The sequence below is a fragment of the Arvicola amphibius genome, chromosome 3, assembly GCF_903992535.2.
Source record: "Arvicola amphibius chromosome 3, mArvAmp1.2, whole genome shotgun sequence".
In the NCBI taxonomy this organism is placed as follows: Eukaryota; Metazoa; Chordata; class Mammalia; order Rodentia; family Cricetidae; genus Arvicola; species Arvicola amphibius.
In genome coordinates this window covers 165,923,257-165,942,497 of record NC_052049.1, presented here as the reverse complement: position 1 = coordinate 165,942,497, position 19,241 = coordinate 165,923,257, and the positions used below count along the sequence as shown (strand labels likewise).

The 19,241-nt window shown below is 46.7% G+C and overlaps 1 protein-coding gene across 4 annotated transcripts in view; it reads right to left on the bottom strand.

Annotated features, from left to right (window-relative positions):
• Positions 1 to 19,241, bottom strand: part of Dzip1l (DAZ interacting zinc finger protein 1 like) — a 40,695-nt gene that overhangs the window by 10,829 nt on the left and 10,625 nt on the right. For all 4 annotated transcript variants that reach the window (XM_038323662.1, XM_038323664.1, XM_038323661.1 and 1 more), the window contains exons 3-11: positions 17,944 to 18,519; positions 16,396 to 16,480; positions 13,467 to 13,585; positions 12,651 to 12,812; positions 8,137 to 8,265; positions 5,344 to 5,406; positions 3,634 to 3,774; positions 1,533 to 1,563; positions 776 to 829 (exon numbers count right to left, since the gene is read on the bottom strand). In XM_038323662.1, the coding sequence (XP_038179590.1) occupies positions 776 to 829; positions 1,533 to 1,563; positions 3,634 to 3,774; positions 5,344 to 5,406; positions 8,137 to 8,265; positions 12,651 to 12,812; positions 13,467 to 13,585; positions 16,396 to 16,480; positions 17,944 to 18,444 (1,285 nt within the window). In that variant the 5' untranslated portion in view covers positions 18,445 to 18,519. The remainder of the gene's footprint in view (positions 1 to 775; positions 830 to 1,532; positions 1,564 to 3,633; positions 3,775 to 5,343; positions 5,407 to 8,136; positions 8,266 to 12,650; positions 12,813 to 13,466; positions 13,586 to 16,395; positions 16,481 to 17,943; positions 18,520 to 19,241) is intronic.

Below are 19,241 nucleotides of genomic sequence, written 5' to 3'. Positions count from 1 at the left end.
TAACCCCAGTTCCTAGAATGAGTCCAAAGCAGGCCCCTCCCAAATGTCAATTCCTGAGCCAGAAGATGACATATTTTCCCCCCTGGCTATCACTGTCTTAGACTCACCACCCAGCTTCTACACCCCCATCCCCTGCCAGCCAGGACATCCCAGATCTGGGCTGTCAGTCCTGAGGTCAACTCATAGCTTTGGGAATTGGAATCAAACCCTGGAAACAACTTGTTCCGTGGGCTCTACTCTGGTCTCAGATTCCAGATGGGCTCCAGCCTTAGCCAGGCCTCTACCCGTTGAATCTGGTTCTGTTCTGATCCAGATTAAAGGGCAGACAAGATCGCCCATTCAAGTGCTCTCTGGAGCACTTGAGAGTCTTGTTACTTTAGGTCCTCCATGATCTACCCACAGGTCACTCACATGGAAAACAGAGACCATTTGAAAGCCAGTGCAGGGAGCTCTCTCCAGTGCTCTGAACAGCACTGGGTGAGAGGCAGCGGGACAGGCACAAGGGTCAGGACCTGAGTCAGAAGCCCAGCAGGCACTGCTCTGCCTCCTGTAGCCCTGTGACTCAGTGGCCCTGCAGACCGCATGTTAGTGCCTTTACACAGGTATCTGATACATGCAAGGCATTTAAGGAATATTTATTCTGTGTCCTCAGTTCCTTCTGCCATAGCTTCATGTGTCCAGATTACAGTTAAAGAGAAAATAAAAAGTGAGGAGAACGGCCAATCTGCTTGAGAGAGAAAGAGAGAGAGAGAGAGAGAGAGAGAGAGAGACCCACCTTCCTCAGAAGACTCCTCCTCTGTGTCCACAGCCTTTGGCACCTCTTGGACTTCTGAGAAGACAGGAGCAATTAGTGGCACCAGAACCCTGTACCTCACCCCTGACTCAAAGAAAGATGTAGTACCTCGGGGGAGAAGTGGCCTGTAAGGGCAAGCCCTCCATAGATTCATCTTTCCCAGAGGGACAGGATGGAAAAATAGTCACCAACACAGACACTAGAGGCAGGAACATCAGACTCACATCCCAGCTCTGCCTCCAATGGCTGTACATAAGCTGTTAAGTCTCTGAGCCTCACTAAGCCTCGGTGTTCTTATGTGGAAAAATAGAGCTATAATACCCATCGCACATCAAATCACAACGGAATGTGAGGAGAATCAGAAAGTGCTCGGCATGAAACACGGTCGTTATGAATGGCATGCCACAGATAAGGTGAATTAAAAAGACAACTCAAGGGCCCAATCCTATCAACACCATGCCCAAGACCCTCACCTCTTCCCTCCCACTAGAGAACAATAAAACCAGGCAAGAATCACTGATAGCTGATGGAAAGAAGCCTTCAGCACAAATGACCTCCCTCCCATAGGCCCTCTGGCTCATCCAGTTGGACAGTCTGACACCACAGCGAATGTCCCACGGACTGCTGTCACCAGTGTTTGACCCATAAATCACCGGGGGGCGGGGTGGAAGGCAAAGAGCCCAGGACAACCCAAAGACTGATCCGACTGATCCTGACCACTCACTGCAGACTTACTTACCCTCCACCTTCCTGAGGGACAAGGTCTGTATCTGCAAAAGATGGGACAGGTTACAGCCAGCAGGGGACACTGTAGAGACTCTGCTCTGAGCAGCAGGCCTGCCCAGAACAGGAAGAGATGGCAGCCACCCACCAAGAACTAGAAAGACTTACTACCCCACCCCAATCACATCTCATCTCCCACCGGTGAGTGTGTAGAAAGAGACCACACCAAGGAAGAGTAATGGCTAGCATTCCTGGATAACCAGCTGCTCAGCTTTCTTGGGGAAAGGAGACCAGAATGAGTCTTCAGAGGACCACTCCTTCAGGGAGGGAGCCCACAGAAGCAGAATGGGACAGGGGTACAGCTGGCATGGAGGTAAAATTGATGTAAGACAGCCAGGAGATGAGAGAAATTCTAACCAGTGATGCAGACAGCTGACCTGGGGGCTCATGGGCACACAGAGGCCTGGTCAGCTTCCCTGCCATGAGGCCTGACCCAAGCACCGGTAAATTTGCTCAACGCCCCTTCCCTAACAAGGGCCTTTTCCTTCCTCTTTGGCCAGTGTTTGCAGGGAGCAAGGGACGAGGTGGTGTCCTATAACAGCTTCCTCTGAGACTGAAACATTCCATCTTATGTAGTAAGTTCTGGAAGGAGGCAGGTAAACAACTCACAAGAGCTCCAGGAAGTCCCTGAAACTGACCAGATTCACTATGCCCCCCCTGACAGAGAAAGAAATAAAGCTGAGAGTCCCTCTCAGGAAGCTGAGCTACAGAGAAGACTCTCAGGCAAGCTGAGATGCAGACTCTGAGATGAGACCAGCAGTCTGAAGAAGCAGAAACCAGCTGCACTGCCAGGAAGAGATTTAGACCAACGGCGTCTCTCAAAAAGGACCCTCCAAGCTACTGAGCTCTCTGAGGCTGTGCAGTGTGCTCCAGGTTCTTAGTTTCTGTGAGCTGTCACACATGTGGGGCGGGCGTTAGTAATACAGTTATCTTTGAGTCATTCCTGCCCCTATAAATAACCCCAATAAGACTCACTGGCTTGCCAAGTTGGACTTTGGTGGTATCTGTACTTTGGTCTGTCATGGGTTCCCTATCTGGGGTGAGTAGACATGCGTGTTGTGTCTCGCAGAAAAAGTTTTGTCACAAGACTGGTGGGTACAGTGACTGACATGATATGGCTAGAAAGCAGGGAAGTGGGGGCTGGAGAGATGGCTCAGCACTTAAGAGCATTGGTTATTCTTCCAGAGGTCCTGAGTTCAATTCCCAGCAACCATATGAGGCCTTACAAACCATCTGTAATGCGATCTGGTGCCCTTTTCTGGCCTGCAGGCACACATGCAGGCAGAATACTGTATACATAATAAATAAATCTTTAAAAAAAAGAAAGAAAAGAAAAAAAATCAAACCGAAAAGTATAACTAACAAGGGATATGATGACAGCAGGAAGGGACTGGACAGCGGCAGTGACTCAGGGCTATGCAGAACACGGGAACCTGAGGTCCCAGGTGAGGCTTGGAGGAGATGGGTCTTCCCACAGACCTGGACTTCCAAAGGGGAGCTGAGTACAGACTGGGGGTGGTGGAAGAATTATCGAGAGCAAGGTGAAGAATCACAGGACCCAGCGTTAGGAGATGCTCGGAGACTCAGCAACTTTTGTCTCGCTGGCTTATTAGAAAAGCGCATCAGAAGCTGTTCCTTTATGGGAAGGGGCCTGGCTAGCAAGTTATATCTGTGAAAATACTATAAGGAGAACATCTCTGTGTCCTGCCAGCCTAGCTAGAGACGATGTCACCTGCCACATATAGAAAACCCAGCCTGTTTCATCATCCACTGAATAAAGGTGGAGAGAAAGTGGTCTCTCTCTTGAAGGTCAGTTTGAGGTAGCAGTGAGGTTTCATGCAAAGTGCCAGCCTGGAACCAGGTATCCTATGTGGTCTCTGAGGGGAAGAGTGAGACATATACCTTGAGGGAGGTAGCTGTAGCCTTACAACCTTGTACCCCTCTTCACTTCCCTTCAGGAGCCTAAGGACACCAACAGCATGAACTCAGAAGGATGCAAAGCCATCCTCACAGAAAAGAGGCCTGGCATCTGCTGACTAGGAAAAGGACTGACTTACCGTCTCCTCCTGGGACGCAATAAGCCTGGCCTGTTCTTGAAGCTGAGCACGGAGGGCGTTGATATGGCGTTGCGACTGGGCAGCTGCCTTCTTCTGATCCTGAGACAGGGTGGCATGGAGCCTCTCATTCTCCTCCCGCATCTGATGGGGCACAGGAAGGTTGGTGGGTCAGATGTACCCAACCTTGGGTAGGGACCCAAGTACCCCAAGTGAGAAGGGTAGTCCCTACAGCCAAATGCTGGTGGTGGGTCTTGCCCAAGGCCAGAGTGAATTTCTAGACTTTGCTTTTAAACAATTCTAGCTGCCTTCTGGTTTAGGTATATTTTTGAGCTGTGCCAAAGAAGAAAGGAGAAGAGGAAATGGAAGGCAGCCTCTTGGACCAGGGAAGAAGGTTCTCCGTCAGATGAGGTCACCCACTGAGGAGAGGCAGGTAAGAAAAAGACCACTCAAAAATCATCAAATTTCTATTCAGATACAAACAAGAAGGGAGGAAAATGTGTTCCCATGCCACCTCTGATATAAGAGCAGAGGTAAAGTGAAGCTATTTATTAATATTTGCATAAAGAAACTCTAGAGAATACAAATGAAATGAAACCATCACATGGGGACTGGGTAACCCTAAAATGAGGTGGGAGCAAGTGTCGTCCCCATGGGTCAAGCTCCTGGCATCTTCTAGGCTGTGGGCCAGCAGAACCTGAGAAGGCTAACCAACTTCCTCCTCAACTTGCCTTCTCTTCTTGGGCATCTACAAAGAAGCCATAAAAATTTAACAAAGTCCAGATGTTCTTGGGAGGCATCCTGTCCTTGAAGATACCTTGTCAGTTATTAATGGCTCTTTGTTAGGTTTTCATGCCCCAAAAACTGACCAATGGTTTCAGAAACTACCTTATCCTATGTACTCGTTACCCAATCCCAAGACAACAGGACATAAACTCCCCTGATTACAGCATTTCCCCTTTAAAAGTTCTGCCCTCCCCCGGGGCTCCCTGCCACACTTTCTACACCCACCATGCTGGGGTGCTGAAAAGGTGTCGGTCCAAACTTAAATGTGAATATTATTAAAAACCCTCATGTAATTTGCATCAGAAATCGGGCTCCATGAATTCTGTAGTGAGCACTGCGGGCAGGCCTGCTTTTCATCCTGCCCGGATCCCACACAGCTAGCTTTACACGCGAAATAACAACACACAAATTGTATTCTTTTAAACACTGCCTGGCCCATTAGTTCCAGCCTCTTATTGTCTAATTCTCACATCTTGCTTTAACCCATTTCTAATAATCTGTGTAGCACCACGAAGTGGTGTCTTACCGGGAAAGATTCAGCACGTCTGACCTGGTGGCTGGCTTCATGGCATCTGCTAGAGGCATCTGACTAACTTCCCTTTTTCCCAGCATTCTGTTCTATCTACTCCACCTATCTAAATCCTGCCCTATCAAAAAGCCAAGGCAGTTTCTTTATTAACCAATGAGAGTCATCCATCACATGAATTCATTTGGGAACCAGAAACTTGGGCACAACAGCTCCTGGCTGAAGAATCTGCTGGATAGGAAGATGACCCCATTTGTATATTAAAGGGGACTGGCAGCCATGAGCAGTATCCACAATACACCTGACAACCAATTCTAGACAGAGAATGGAACAGGGAGGGGGATGCTGCATAGGGCGAGGTCACAGGAGAGCAAACTTTCCCGCTACCAAACATCAGCTACCTCTCTCCTCTCGGCCACCCGCTCTTCGTGCAGTGCCTTCATTTTTCTCTTCCATTCTGCTTTCTGAAAGAGAGCAAAACTTGTTAAATGGAGCCTGCTATGCAGTAATAAATATAAACTATAAAATTATGAGGACTAAAAAGTACTAGCTCCTGGTTAGACAGAAAGATGAGTAAGACAGAATAGAGAAACTGAACCAATTTGGGGGGGGGGGGGGATGGAAATTTAGTGGGAGAGATTACTGACTTTGTGTTTGAACAAATGGCTAACTGACTAGAAAAAAAATAGAAGTTTACATGACTGTTTTAAGTCAATATAAACTGTAGACAGATCAGATAATTACACACAAAAATCAAGACAGCAAAATGATAATGGTAGTGATTAAGGCCACAGAATCACTCAAAGAAAACACAGGATTATTATTTTCTTTTTAAATCTCAGAGCAGGCACAGTAATAAAGGACAGATGGAGAGGCTGAGGAGATGTCCAGCAGTCCAGGAGGGTCACCACTCTTGCAGAGGACCTGAGTTCAGTTACCAGCACCTATATCAGGCGGCTTGCAACTGCCTGCAGCTCCAGCTCCAGGGGCTCCAATACCCTCTTCTAGACCCTGCACCTTGACATGTGTATGCGTATACACAGAGACACATACATACACATTAACGAAAATGAAAAGGACTCTTTTGAAAAAGATAACTTTTACCAGAGAAACTTTATTTTTTTATAACCAAACAACAATAAAGTTAAAAGACCAATAGAAGACTGGGGGAAAATATCCACAACTAGAACAACAAAAGGCTGGATTAGTCTCCACAAGGAGAAGCAAAAGGCCAGCGCAGCGGCTCAAGGCTGTAACTCCAGCAATTGAAAGCTGGCAGTAGGAAGGTCAGGAGTTCAAGGTTAGGGTCCTTCTCAGACACACAGTAAGTGGAGGTCAGCCCAGGCTACATCAGACCCTGTATCAAAGAGTGAAAGAAAGGAGAGGGGGCAAAGAAAAAAAAGGAAGAATATGAACAGAGTTCAAGTTCATAGGAAAAGAAAGGTTGTGTGTGTGCGTGTGTGTGTTATATGTGTGTATATGTGTGTGTACAGGTATGCATGCATGTACATGGAGACCAGGTGTCACTCTCTGTCTTATTTTTGAGATAGGGTCTCTTGCTAAATCAATTAGCTAGGTGGATTGAGAGCAGTGAGCCGTGAGCCCCAGAATCTTGCCTGTCTCTGTCCCCTAGCTCTGAGGTTCTAGATGCATGCTGTTCCCAGCATTTATGTGGGCATTAGGGATCTAAACTAAGGTCTTCATGCATGTATTGTGAGCATTTGACTGACCAAGCCATCTCCCCAGTAATAATGACTTTTTGTGATGTAAAAAAAAAAAAAAATCTATGAACCATCTGTGTTGGTTACAGATTTTGTTTGGTTGTTTTGCTTTTCTGTCTACTTGACACAAACTAGAGTCATCTGGGAAGAAGGAGCCTCAATGGAGAAAATGCCCCCACCTGACTGGTCGGCAGGCAAGCCTGTGGGGCATTTTCTTAACTAATGATTGATGTGGAAAGGCCCAGGCCACTGTAGGCAGTGTTATTCCTGGGGTGGTTCTGAGCAAGACTCGGGAAAGCAAGCCAGCGAGCAGTGTTTGCCATCGAGGTCCCTGCCTTGGCTCCCCTTGATGATGCACTGCAACATGGAAGTGGAAGCCAAAAAGTCTCTTTCCTTCCCAAGATGCATTTGATCATGGTGTTTAACACAGCAATAGAAAGCAAATTAGTCTGCGGTGGTTTGAATAAAAATGGTCCCCATAGGTCCAGAGGAAGTGGCACTCTTAGGAGGTGTGGCCTTGTTGGAAGAAGTACGGGGGGGGGGGGGGGGGGGGGTTGAGGTCTCAGAAGCTCAAGCCAGGCCCAGTGTCTCATTGTCTCTTCCTGCTGCCTGTGGATGCAGATGGAGAACTCTGTTCTCCTGAAGCATCATGTCTCCCTGCCCGCTGCCGTGCATGCTACCCACCATGATGATAATGGACTAAACCGCTGAAGCTGTAAGCTAACCCCAATTAGATGTTTTCATTTAGAAGAGTTACTGGAATCATGTCTCTTCCCAGCGATAGAAACCCCAACTAAGACACCATTTCATCAGTGTTGGTGCCTTTCTGCAGACAGACTTCCGGCTCTTTCCCAACCACCTTGGAGGGTGGACACAGGAGCTCACGGTGGGCTGTGGCTGACTGCTGTGGTCTTAGAGAGGATACGGACCTCCTCTGCCTGGACTTGAGTAAGGTTCTCCCAGTGGTGGCCAGAGTGGACTGGGTACTCGATTCAATGACCTCATAGTGATGGCCAGATAGGAGTCTGCACACCACAGAAACTGGCAAGTGGTTTTTAGCTCTGAGCTGATTTCACTACCACACCACAGACTTGTCTGTCATAAATATCTTCACAGCCCAGGACACTTGCACACTTTCTGAATCGTTTTCAACCTTATCAGAATGAAAGTTGGGACAAAGATGTCAAAAAGACCCACCTGCATTGGCATATATCATATATATCATATATCATATAATATATATATATATATTGTACATATCAGGTAAATATGATGATTAAACGCATCGCCAACCTTGCGTTGAACCATATATTCAGTGCTTTCATACCAAACAAGGCCTGAAAATATAGAACTTTGATGTCTCTCAACTTCACCAAATGCACAAGGCAAACCGAGGCCTCAGTGAGGATGGACAGATTCCCTCCTCGTTGCTCTGGAGAGAAGGGTGTGGAGCCAACATCAGCTCAAGCTCACCTGGACTTCCATCTTCTCTCGAAGGGCCTGGAGTTCCTGGGCCTGCTTGAGTCGCTCCTCGGACTCCTCGTCCCGTAGAGACCCAAGGTGGGACTCGGTCATACTGTAGGTCTGCAGCACCTTCAGCTTCTGGAAAAGAATCGTCTCATTAAAGGAAGCCCTAGACACGACACTGGCTATAAACCTTACCCCAATACAGGACCGGAAGAGTGACCCCAATCAAGAGCCTGTCCAGTTTGCCCTCACTACTACTGTGTGCCTGCAGACAGCCACACAAATCAGCAGTCACCTCACTAGGGGTCTCCCAAGCTCAACCCCTGCACAACAGAAGCACCCATGGAAAAAAACAAACTCGTGTTATTTCAGTTCCAGTGAAATTCTGATGTCCCCAAGTTCTAAGCTTGCCCAGCTCCTGGACAGTTTGTTCCTAGCTCTGGATTAAACTGAAAAACACCACATTTAAGGCCCATGTGAGAATCTCTAGCTCCCCAAGCCATGTCCTGAGGATCCCTGTTTCTTACACACACACACACACACACACACACACTGGTTGTCACCAGAAACAGCTGTTTTTGGTTTTGCACAGTATTCAGAGTTATGCCATTTATATCTAGTGATTTTTTTTTTTTTACTTTTTTAGTTGATTCTTTACAGGGTTTACATCATGCATCCCAATCCCGTTCATCTTCCTATCCCTTCATATCCACCCTTTGCTTTGTCACACCCCCCCCAATAAAATAAAATTTAAAAGAAAAATAACTAACATACAAAAAAAAAGTCTCGGTGTGGAAGCTGTAGTGTGGCCCAGTGAGTCACACAGTATACCTTTAAGTCCACACATCTTTATTTGTAAGTGTTCAATTAATTGACTCATTGGTCTGGCTTGAGCCTCTGGCTTCTGCTATTCCCTTGATATTGGGCCTTCACAGGGACTCCTCTTAGATATCCTATTGCTGCCTTGTGTTGTGGAGACCCTGCAGCTTTGGATCTGCAGGTCCGGCCCCTTCACATGCTCCAGCAGTTCATAGATAAGGGAGATGTTGGGGTGGCAACCTCACAGTCCTGGTCAGCCCACCAGCTTTCCCTCATCAACACCACCAGGGCAAGCACTCCAACACTGGCCCAGACAGCTCGCCCACTGCAGTGGGCAGTAAGGAGCAGGGCCAATTTTCCTGCTCTCAGGCCATCAGGGCCTGCTCACCCACCCACTCCCACACCACCAGGGCCAGCTCATCCACCCACTCCCACACCACCAGGGCCAGCTCATCCACCCACTCCCACACCGCCAGGGCCAGCTCTATTGATTCAGTGATTCTTGAGCTAACACTGTACCAGAGGAGAAGGCAGGCACAACTGGATAAAAGACAGAAGCCCTTTCCGCCTACCCATGTTACACTAACAAAGCCCATGTCTAGCCCCACACATAACCTCACAATAAACCTTATTCCAGCTTTAGGAAGCTTTGAGCCTGAGTTTACTTAGTGTCTTGATAACTTTCCTCAGCCACTGCTTAGGCAATACCAGGACAAAATGTTAATCATTTCCCAGTCTGAGTATTTTTGTTGGCAAATGCTTTATCAGGAGCCAGAACAACTTGGGGGGCAAGGGGAGGGCGGTTCTGATGTGCCACCTCTGCTGTCTCTGTCGCTGTGTAGCACGCCACACAGATGGCCCTTTGTACCGTGGACTTCCATGTCCAGCCACTCCTGTTAGCATATCCTCCAGCAGCTTTGTCTACCCCATGTATCCTTATGTTCTCTCTGCAGTCAGGCAACATAGCCAAGTGCTCACACCTCTGTGCCAGGCAAGCTCTAAGGAGCAATACTGTCAAAGTGCACTTAGCTCTCCGCAGCCCTCCTCACGTCAGGATGCTGTCTGTGGTTTTGAGGACTATCTCACAGTACTTTTCCAATCATTCTGAACAGACTCTCACCTTGTTTCCCCCCAGAATTTAAAAAAGAATGAATTGGGCCAGGTGTTGGTGGTGGCACATGCCTTTAATCCCAGCACTCGGGAGGCAGAGGCAGGTGGATCTCTGTGAGTTCAAGGCCAGCCTAGTCTACAAGAGCTAGTTCCAGGATAGGCTCCAAAGATACAGAGAAACCCTGTCTCAAAAAAAAAATCTTGTATCCAATTTGGTCCCTATACTTCAATATAATAAAATATTATGTAGGAGACAAAAAAGCACAATGTGAATATCTTACAAACAAGCAAAAAATAAATACAATCGTGGGGTATTCCAGTATTAAGAGAATGTGTTCTGAATCAGAAAAGGAGCCACAGCTGGCAAAGGATCATGTTATTTTCTGAGACTCAGATTTCCTAACTAAAAGTAATTTTTTGGCCCTTGATGAAATGATTTCTGAACAGCAGTCTCTGATTCAAATCAACAGTTATTTATAAATGCCTCCTGAGCAAGCAACATGTTGGGAAGTGTAGAGTCAGGGACTTAAAATCAGTAACCATGAGTAGAGAGCTAGTGAGGAGAGCAGAGGGCCACACCAAGGAGTAACAGCTTCCACAGAACAGCCCTAATCCAGCAGGGAGCACTGTGTTGGGAAGGCTTGAATAATTACAGAACACACACACACACACACACACACACACGGGTGGGGGGGGGCGGAAGAGAGAGAAAGAGAGAGAGCTCATGTCTGTCCTACTACGCATCCTTCCATCCCATGGCCATCCCCCTAGGAACAGGCTGGTATGTATCTTTAGGCAAAAAGTGATGGCGAAAAAAGCAGTTGGCAATTCACTTTCAAAACAAGGTTCTCCTGATCCGAGAAGGACCAATTAGAGACCAGGACATTCATGTGTGAGAAGATGCGATTCAGCAATAATTTTAACAAGGTCTTCCTGTATAAAGATCAGTCAGCGGAAACAAGACCTTGGAATTTTAAACGCTATGTTCAGACCTCAGCTCCATATCTTTCTAGCTGTGTGAACTTGAACAAATTATATGGTCTTGGTTTCACCTCTAAAAAGGGGTGTAGTATACATCCTTAAAACAAAGTGAATGCACGCCACACACATTCTCTGCCCACCCACCCACCCCCTTTTAAATGAAAACAACAACAACAACAACAAAACCAAAAAAATGGTGTCTCTGCAGAGGCAGGGAACAGTAAGACCATCCAGTAAATGCTACCTATTATACCTATTATAAGCAACTACCACAGACCCCCCCACACACACACACACCGTAGAACCAGAATTCACCAGTCAGGAAAAAATGTATTCATTTATGTTCCATTTTTTGCCCAATGATGAGAACTCTTTGCAAAATAAGGTCCATGTTCTAGAGAGTTTTAATTAATGCCAGATAGTGGTATGTACTACAAATGTGCTAATTTAAAGCTGCTACAAATCTGTCGCATACAAAAGAAACTAAGGCACAGGGATGTAAAATACCACACCCACGATCACACAGCAAGCGTGTGGCAGAGCAATGTGGGTTTCCCTGAGCACCGTGTCCGCTCCAACAAGACCCCAGCAGACTTCAGGAAGACGAGTAACAACTTCTGAGGGTGGGATGAGACCTCCATGGGCAAAGTGCTTATTGTACAGACGTAAAAACTAAGTTCACCCTGACCCAGTGGCTCATGCTTTTAAACATAGCACTAGGGAGTCAGAGAGGAGCCTCGTCTATCTACATAATGAATTACAGGATAGCCAGAGCTACACAGTGAGACCATGTCTTAAAAAAAAAAAAAAAAAAAAGAACCTGAGTTCAACCCCCTAGCACCTATGTAAAAGCCTGATGCAGCAATGCAGCAGTGCAGTTGCGTAAAGCCAGGGACTGGAGCTGGAGAGAAGCTGATCCGCAGGTCACTGGCCAGTCACTCAAGCCAAAATGGGGTCTCCCTGTTTAGTAAGAGACCATGTCTCAAAAAAACAAAGGTATGGGATTTAAGTATGGTGAACTCTTTTAACCCCAATACTCCGGAGGCAGGGGCAGGCGGATCGCTATCAGTTTGAAGCCAGCCTTGTGTACATACTGAGTCCCAGGACAGTCAGGACTCTGTTGAAAGACCTGTCTCAAACAACTACAAAGTAAATAAATAAATAAATAAACCTAAGGTGGGAAGTCTGAAAAGATAGCTCAGCTGGTAAGAGCACTTGCTGCTATTACAGAGGACCCAGATTCAGTTCCCAGCACCCACATAAGGCAGCTCACAACAGTCTAACTTCAGTTCCAGGGAATCTGATGTCCTCTTCTGACTTCCACAGGCACCCGCACATATGTGTGAATACACACACACATACACACAGGCACACCACCACCACACGTGCACACACACATATGCACATGCACGTACACACACAATAGAAATAAGACTAAAAAATGAAGTAAGATACAGAAAGATGGTAGGAGACATCTTATGTCCATCTCTCATCTCTACATATGTGTGCACGGGCAAACCAATATGCACACACACATCCACACACGCAAAATTAATTTAACAAACAGGCTTACAAAAAAAATAATTTTGAAAAGCTTTTTGTGTCGGTACCTCTTCTAGTGTAGAGTTCTGGTGGGCAACAGTTTTAAATTCATCCCAGAATAATTGTTTCAACTTGTCTATTTCCCCATAAAGCTTGCTCCGCTCCTTTTCTTTCCATTCATCAAACTTTTTTCTAGCTTCTATTTCCCTCTGGCGAGCCATCTCTATTTCCTATCGAGAGAGAGAAAGAGAGAGCAATGTGATGATTACTTCCACATTGTACCAAACATTTGCTGAAGACCCACGAAGGCCTGTTCTACATGTATAACACGGTGGGGATCCAAAGAACTCTCTAGCCTCAGCCCCTGTGGTTTAGACCCAGAGGGGTCCACTGCTAGACATGCCTATGTAAACTGTAAATTCCTTTAAGGATAAGACTCGTTTTTCTCTTTCTTTACATTCCTCACAACCCCTGGTTGGTACTCAATAAACGCCTGCTAACACAACAAATGAGTTAAAAGCATGGAGGAATGGAGGTTAGCGTTTTTAACTCCACAAATATTTATAGCTCACCTGCCCCCAGCCTAGAATCTGGAGCTTTCAAACCCAGTTACCAAAAACCGTGAGCCAACAAACACAAAACATTATGTTCCAGTTCAGATGCCTTCAGCATCGCTACGCAAAACACCGTGACCCTCTGCTCTCCTTTCGGCCACACAGGTCCTTTCCGGACGAATCTAATCATACCCCACACCAGAGAAGAGGGCATTCTATCTCTGGCTTTTGTGTCAGAAAAACCAGTGGGGATTCGGGCCCTTGCGGGAGTCTTAAGCATGGCTGGGCACAACACCCTGAGTCTCCCCAACCGTTCCCCCGCACACCTACCTGGACCTGCCGCTGCCGCTCAGCTTCTCTCTGGGCTTCCAGCTCCCCTTGGGTCCACTGGAGCTTGGCCCGAAGCTCCTCCAGCACCTCCACCAGTGGCTGCTCCTGTTTCTGCTTTCCTGGGGGCCACACAAGGATAGGTGGAAAGGCAGCAGTAGGGCCTTCCTCCCTCTGCAATCACACCTCGGTCTGACAGCAGCTTTGCCACATAGCTCACTGGCCTGGGGTGAAGAGCGTATCCCCCACCTCCCTGTGCCTCTGGTTCCCCAAAATGCAAAACAGACCTGGAATAGCACTCAGGCGGGGAGTGTGGCACGGTGTGAGGAAAAATGTGACAACACAAAGGGCTTAGCACAGTGTCGGGCATGACCGTTCCATAAACGCAAACCCATAGTAACTGTACCTTAAAGTACTTTGACAGTAACGACAGATGGACATGGGACAAGTGAGCAGCGGTCCTCATGCTTCCTAGCGCTGCTACCCTTGAATACAGTTACTCATGATGTGGTGACCCCCAACCACAAAATTATGGCATCGCTACTTCATGCCTGTAATTTTCCTACAGCTATGAAGTTGTGTTTTCCAATGGTCTTAGGCAACCCCTATGAAAGCGTCGTTCAACCCCCAAAGGAGTTGCTATTCACGGGTTGAGAACCACTGTATTAGAATAACAGATAAAGAATAAATGTAAAAGTACATTTAGTGACTTCTAAATGGAAATTACCAGGTACTCTTATTAAAAATCAGCCTTGGGGTTGGAGAGATGGCTCAGGGGTTAAGAGCATTGGCTTCTCTTCCAGAGGACCCAGGTTTGACTCCCAGCACCCACATGGTGGCTCACAACTGTCTTGCAGCTCCAGTTCCAGGGGACCTGATGCCTTCTTCTGTCTCTGCAGGAACCAGGCACACATGTGATGCACACATATACATGCAGACAAAATACTTATATGCATAAAATTAATCTTTTAAAAAATGTTTCCAAATAAATAAGGTAAAAATTAGCCTGTTCTTTGAAACAGGCACTGAGCTCTAGGCAAGCAACCCCACAAGAGTTACATCTTCACCCCTGCCCCCATTTTAAAATTTTATTCTAAGATAGGCTCTTACTAAGTTGCCCAGGTGGACCTTCCAGTTCTCTTACTTTAGCCTCCTAAGTGACTGGGATCAGGCAGGGGGAACAAGCAATTTTGGAATGCAGTGTTATCTCAGTTTGATAAAGTAATTAGGGGAACTGTGGACTAGAAGAGCTGGTAATAACAATTGCCTGAAGAACACATGTCCCAGTGCTGGAGAGACGGCTCGGTGATTAAGAGCACTTGCTGCTCTTCCCGAGAACCTGAGCTCTGTTCCCAACAGCTATGTCGTGTACCTCACAACTGCCTGTAACTCCAGCTGTAAGGGATCTAATGCCCTCTTATGACCTTTATAGGCAAACACACACACACACACACGGTATACACACAAAGAAACATACACACACATAAATAAAAATAAATCCTAAAACAGAGGAAGAACAGTTCCTTCTCCTTCTAAAAAATACGAAGATTTACATAGAGAATGTTAATTCCCCTGTAGTACACAGTAAGAAGATTTTTGAGTTATCCAGTTATTCTACAGGACAATGTAAAAGAAACTGATGGCCACATCAGGAAATTTTATTCAGTCATTAAAAGTCATGTTTTCATGATTCCTGCCTAGTATGCAAAATGCACACTTTTGGTCCCCATTACTTTGCTCAGGTATGGGAGCAAACATCTGCAATCCCAGCACCCAGGAAGTAGAAGCAGGAAGATCAGGAGCTCAGGGCTAGCATTAGCTATACTAAGCAAGTTCAAGACCAACTCTAAACAACAACAACAACCAAAAAAAGCAGGGCATTAGTGGTGCACGCCTTTAATCCCAGCATTTAGGAGGCAGAAGTAGGTGGATCGCTGTGAGTTCGAGTCCAGCCTGGACTACAGAGCAAGTTTCAGGACAGCCAATAGTACACACATACACACACACACACACACTGTCTCAAAAAAACAAAACAAAACAAAAAGCAAAAAAGCATATTCTTAAGCAATAGTCAAAAGCATATTTCATATGCTTGCAAAAATACATCAAAATAACTGCCAGTGATAATGCACATTGTTTTTCTTTTTCTTTTTTCTATGTATCATCACATAGTTAAGTTTCCATATTTTTATAAGAAAATAAGAAAGTAGTATTTAAGACATAGACTATTTTTCCTTAATAATCCCCAATATAGAACTATTAAGTGTATAGTTAAATAATACTGCTTTAATTCTCTCTGTGTGTGTCTCTCTCTCCTTCTTTCTGTCTGTCTGTCTCTCTCCCTCTCCCCGCCCCCTCTCTCTGTCTCTGTGTGTGTGTGTGTGTCTAAGAACTGAACCTAGAACTTCACTCATACAGCAAGGCATATATTACTGAGTTACATTCTCAATTCTAAAAATCATCTTTTAAAAAAAGGGGGGGATTACAATGATTAAAAATAACCATGTTTTCCCTAATGAAAATTGTTGTATTATATTATGTGTTTATTGTACAGATACTTCTTTTGAACTCAAAAAGCATATGTAACTTTGTGGGTACAGGGCAAAGCCTTGCTGCTCCTTTTGGAATTTGAAATGGTAAAATTAAATTAAGTGATTAAGTCTTGATAAGCGCCAGCATACAGAACTGGTCTGTCTGCTCATTTGCCCCATTTATGCTCACAGCCAGCCTCAGAGAGCCTCATACGAGGCAGGGAGACTAAAGGTCCTTCAGAGTCACTGCCTGCTTCAGACACAGTGAGTGGTATGAAAATTCAGACTAGACTGCACTGCTCCATATGGAATCTCTAGGAGGCTCTAAGGACAAGTTCATATGCATGGGCCCCACTCACCAAATCCTAGCCTAACAGCTCCTAGATGTTTCCCGGACTCACCGACTTCTGCCGCACCTGCATGCCTGCGCTGGATGTGGCCCCGGAGAAAGGTGGCATTCATGAATGTCTTGTCACACAAATGGCACTACACAGAGGGGAAACAATCGAAAGAACTGGATTAGATCCCCCAGATATCATGGGACTTCCCTGTATTGAAAATCTGCCTCCACGGGGCCCAAGGGCTGCTTCAGAAACAGGAATAATTTGAAAGGTTTGGAGGGTGTGAAACCCTGGGTTCAATTCCCATCATCACATAAATAAAGAAGGATGGTAGAAGTGGGAAGGGAAGGAAAGTAGGATCCCTGATTTTGAGTAGAACACAAAGCCAGTAAAAATAACCACCATATGTCCCAGCCGTCCTTACAACTGAATGTGACCATGTCGCTAAATTCCAGTCATTATATATAATCAAAAATGGTATATACATTTTCTAGGAGGTGACTTTTTTTTTAAGTCCTGGTGGCACATACCTTTAATTGGAGTACTCAGGAAGCAGAGCCAGGCAGATCTCTGTTACTTGCAGGACAATCACAACGGACAGAGTCTGCACTGACAGATTCTGATTACTGAGACTTCACAGAAATAAACCTCTAGTTGTAGGAAGAATGTAAGTGGGGTGGGACAAGAAGATGCCCGACCCCACACTAACAGCCTTGCCTCCAAAATGTGAATCTCCTAAAAACCTAAACTAGCCTGAACTATAATTACATCCAAGAGTCTGCCTGTGACAAGGTTTAATGTCTCAACCTACATCTCTGGTGCAGTGGAGTCAAACATTCAAGGGCTGTACTGGCTATGAATTATTACTTGTCTGAATTATGAAATAATTTTTCTAAAATGAGCCTTTTTCCACTATGCCTTGCCACACATTTAGTCAACAGCCACATGCATCCATGTACACATGCCTTTACATGGCACACTCAGCATAAATTCACTCTGTCCTTGTACACGTACAAACACATATGCCTTCCACACATACTCACATCCTTAGGGCGCATATACTACATAACCCTCATTTCATTCACACATACACCGTCACGTACAGCCTCTATATGTACAGACAAACATTCACATCCTTCACCCCCTCAAGACATACAGACACACATCATAAATGCATCCTTAGATCAGTCTTCTTAGCTGTATCCATCGTGGTAAGTCAGTACAGCACATACTACACAACACGTATTCTACAGATACAGATATCACAGAGGTACTTCAATCATTTGCCTATACACAGTTAACACACCCACACGCACAGATACAAACCTCATACAGCCACACCTTCACACACTACTGCATGCACCCTCTCCACGCACAGAAGTACTCTGTAGGCATAACCCTGCACACTCATCTCTCACACAACTGCTCTACACTTCCACAGCACAGACCCCAACAAGAATCCTCAGACTTTCAGAGGGTCATCTCTACAATCTGCTCCTAACTGGTGAGAACGGCCACCAGTCGTCTTGAGGCCCAAGGCACTGCCGTTCTGTCTGGCCTGGTGCCTAAGGTGCACAGCCTAGGTGCCCCTCCGCGAAGAATCCTCACCGTGTGGTAGCTGTGGGCGCCCGTCTGCAGAAGCAGCTGCTGCAGTGTGCTGATCATCTTTCGCCGGCGCCGGCTCTCCTCCCGGACACCCTTGAGCTCATCGGCCTGGCGCCCCAGCTCCTGCTGGCCGCGCTGCTGCTGGCCCAGGCTGGCCTGCAGCCGTGCTTCGAGCTGCGCCACACTGGCACTCAGGCAGTCCTGGCAGTGCAGCAGGTACTCAATGATAAGCTGTGCCAGGCGCAGCACCTTGAGCAGCACTGGGTCCACAGGCTGCCTACAGTGGTTGCACACCTCTCGGTCCAAGTTACAGAAGGTGACACCAGCAATGTTCTCCTGCAGAGTGGCCACGTCCAGCTCCCGGGCCACGCGGTCCACGTCCACAGCGCTGATGCGCCTCCAGTCTATGCTCTCACGGCGAGGCTGGAACTTGAAGGTGGGGAGTGTGTAGACCCCGGACAGCGGGCCACTAAGGCCCTCAACAGTGGCTGCTGGGTACTGCATGGGCAGGAGAGGCTCTGGGCTGACCACAGGGGTAGAGGGCCACCAAGGCCACTGGCCAAGGAGCTGAAAGAGAACCTGAAAAATGGAAGAGTCCCAGTCAGATAGGCTGGAATGGCTGTATCTTCCATATACCTGTTCAGCAAAACCTTAAAGCTACTCAGTACAACGCACTGACTGTATGACACGGTAACAGTGTGGGAAGGAAATGTGGGCCTTCCACTCCTCAGATATGTATCTGAATCCTAAGCCTTGGGCAAATCTCTTCCTCTTAAACCTCCTGTGTCTGGGGGAGGGCAGGAAACCCACATGGAAGGACCGTGGAGAGGAGGGAGGCAGATGACACACTCAGCCTAGGGCCTGGCACATGGTGGGGTCCTCAGGAATCCACTACAGAACCAATGCAGTAGTTCCTGGCAAGGAATTGTGTCAAGTGTACAAATGGTCCAGTTACTTGGGATAAAGTCCAACAACTCCCCCAGGAACAGCAGAGTCACTTAATGACCACAGATGTACCGTCTGTTACATCACATTCTGGTAGCGCATGTCTGGACTACATTTCCCAGCTTCTCCTGCAGTAAAGTGTGATCATGTGACTAAGTCCTTTCTGCTGGACTGTAAGTAAAATAACGTCCAGCCCAGCCAGAGAGGCTTGGGAAAGCTGCTATGTCTCTGCACAAATTGTACTCAGTCTATGATGGGCCTGTTTGTTTGCTGTTGTTGTTTTCCTGCATTGAGGATTCCACACAGGGCCTTAGGCATGCTAGGCAAATGCTCTAACGTGGAACTTCACTCCAATC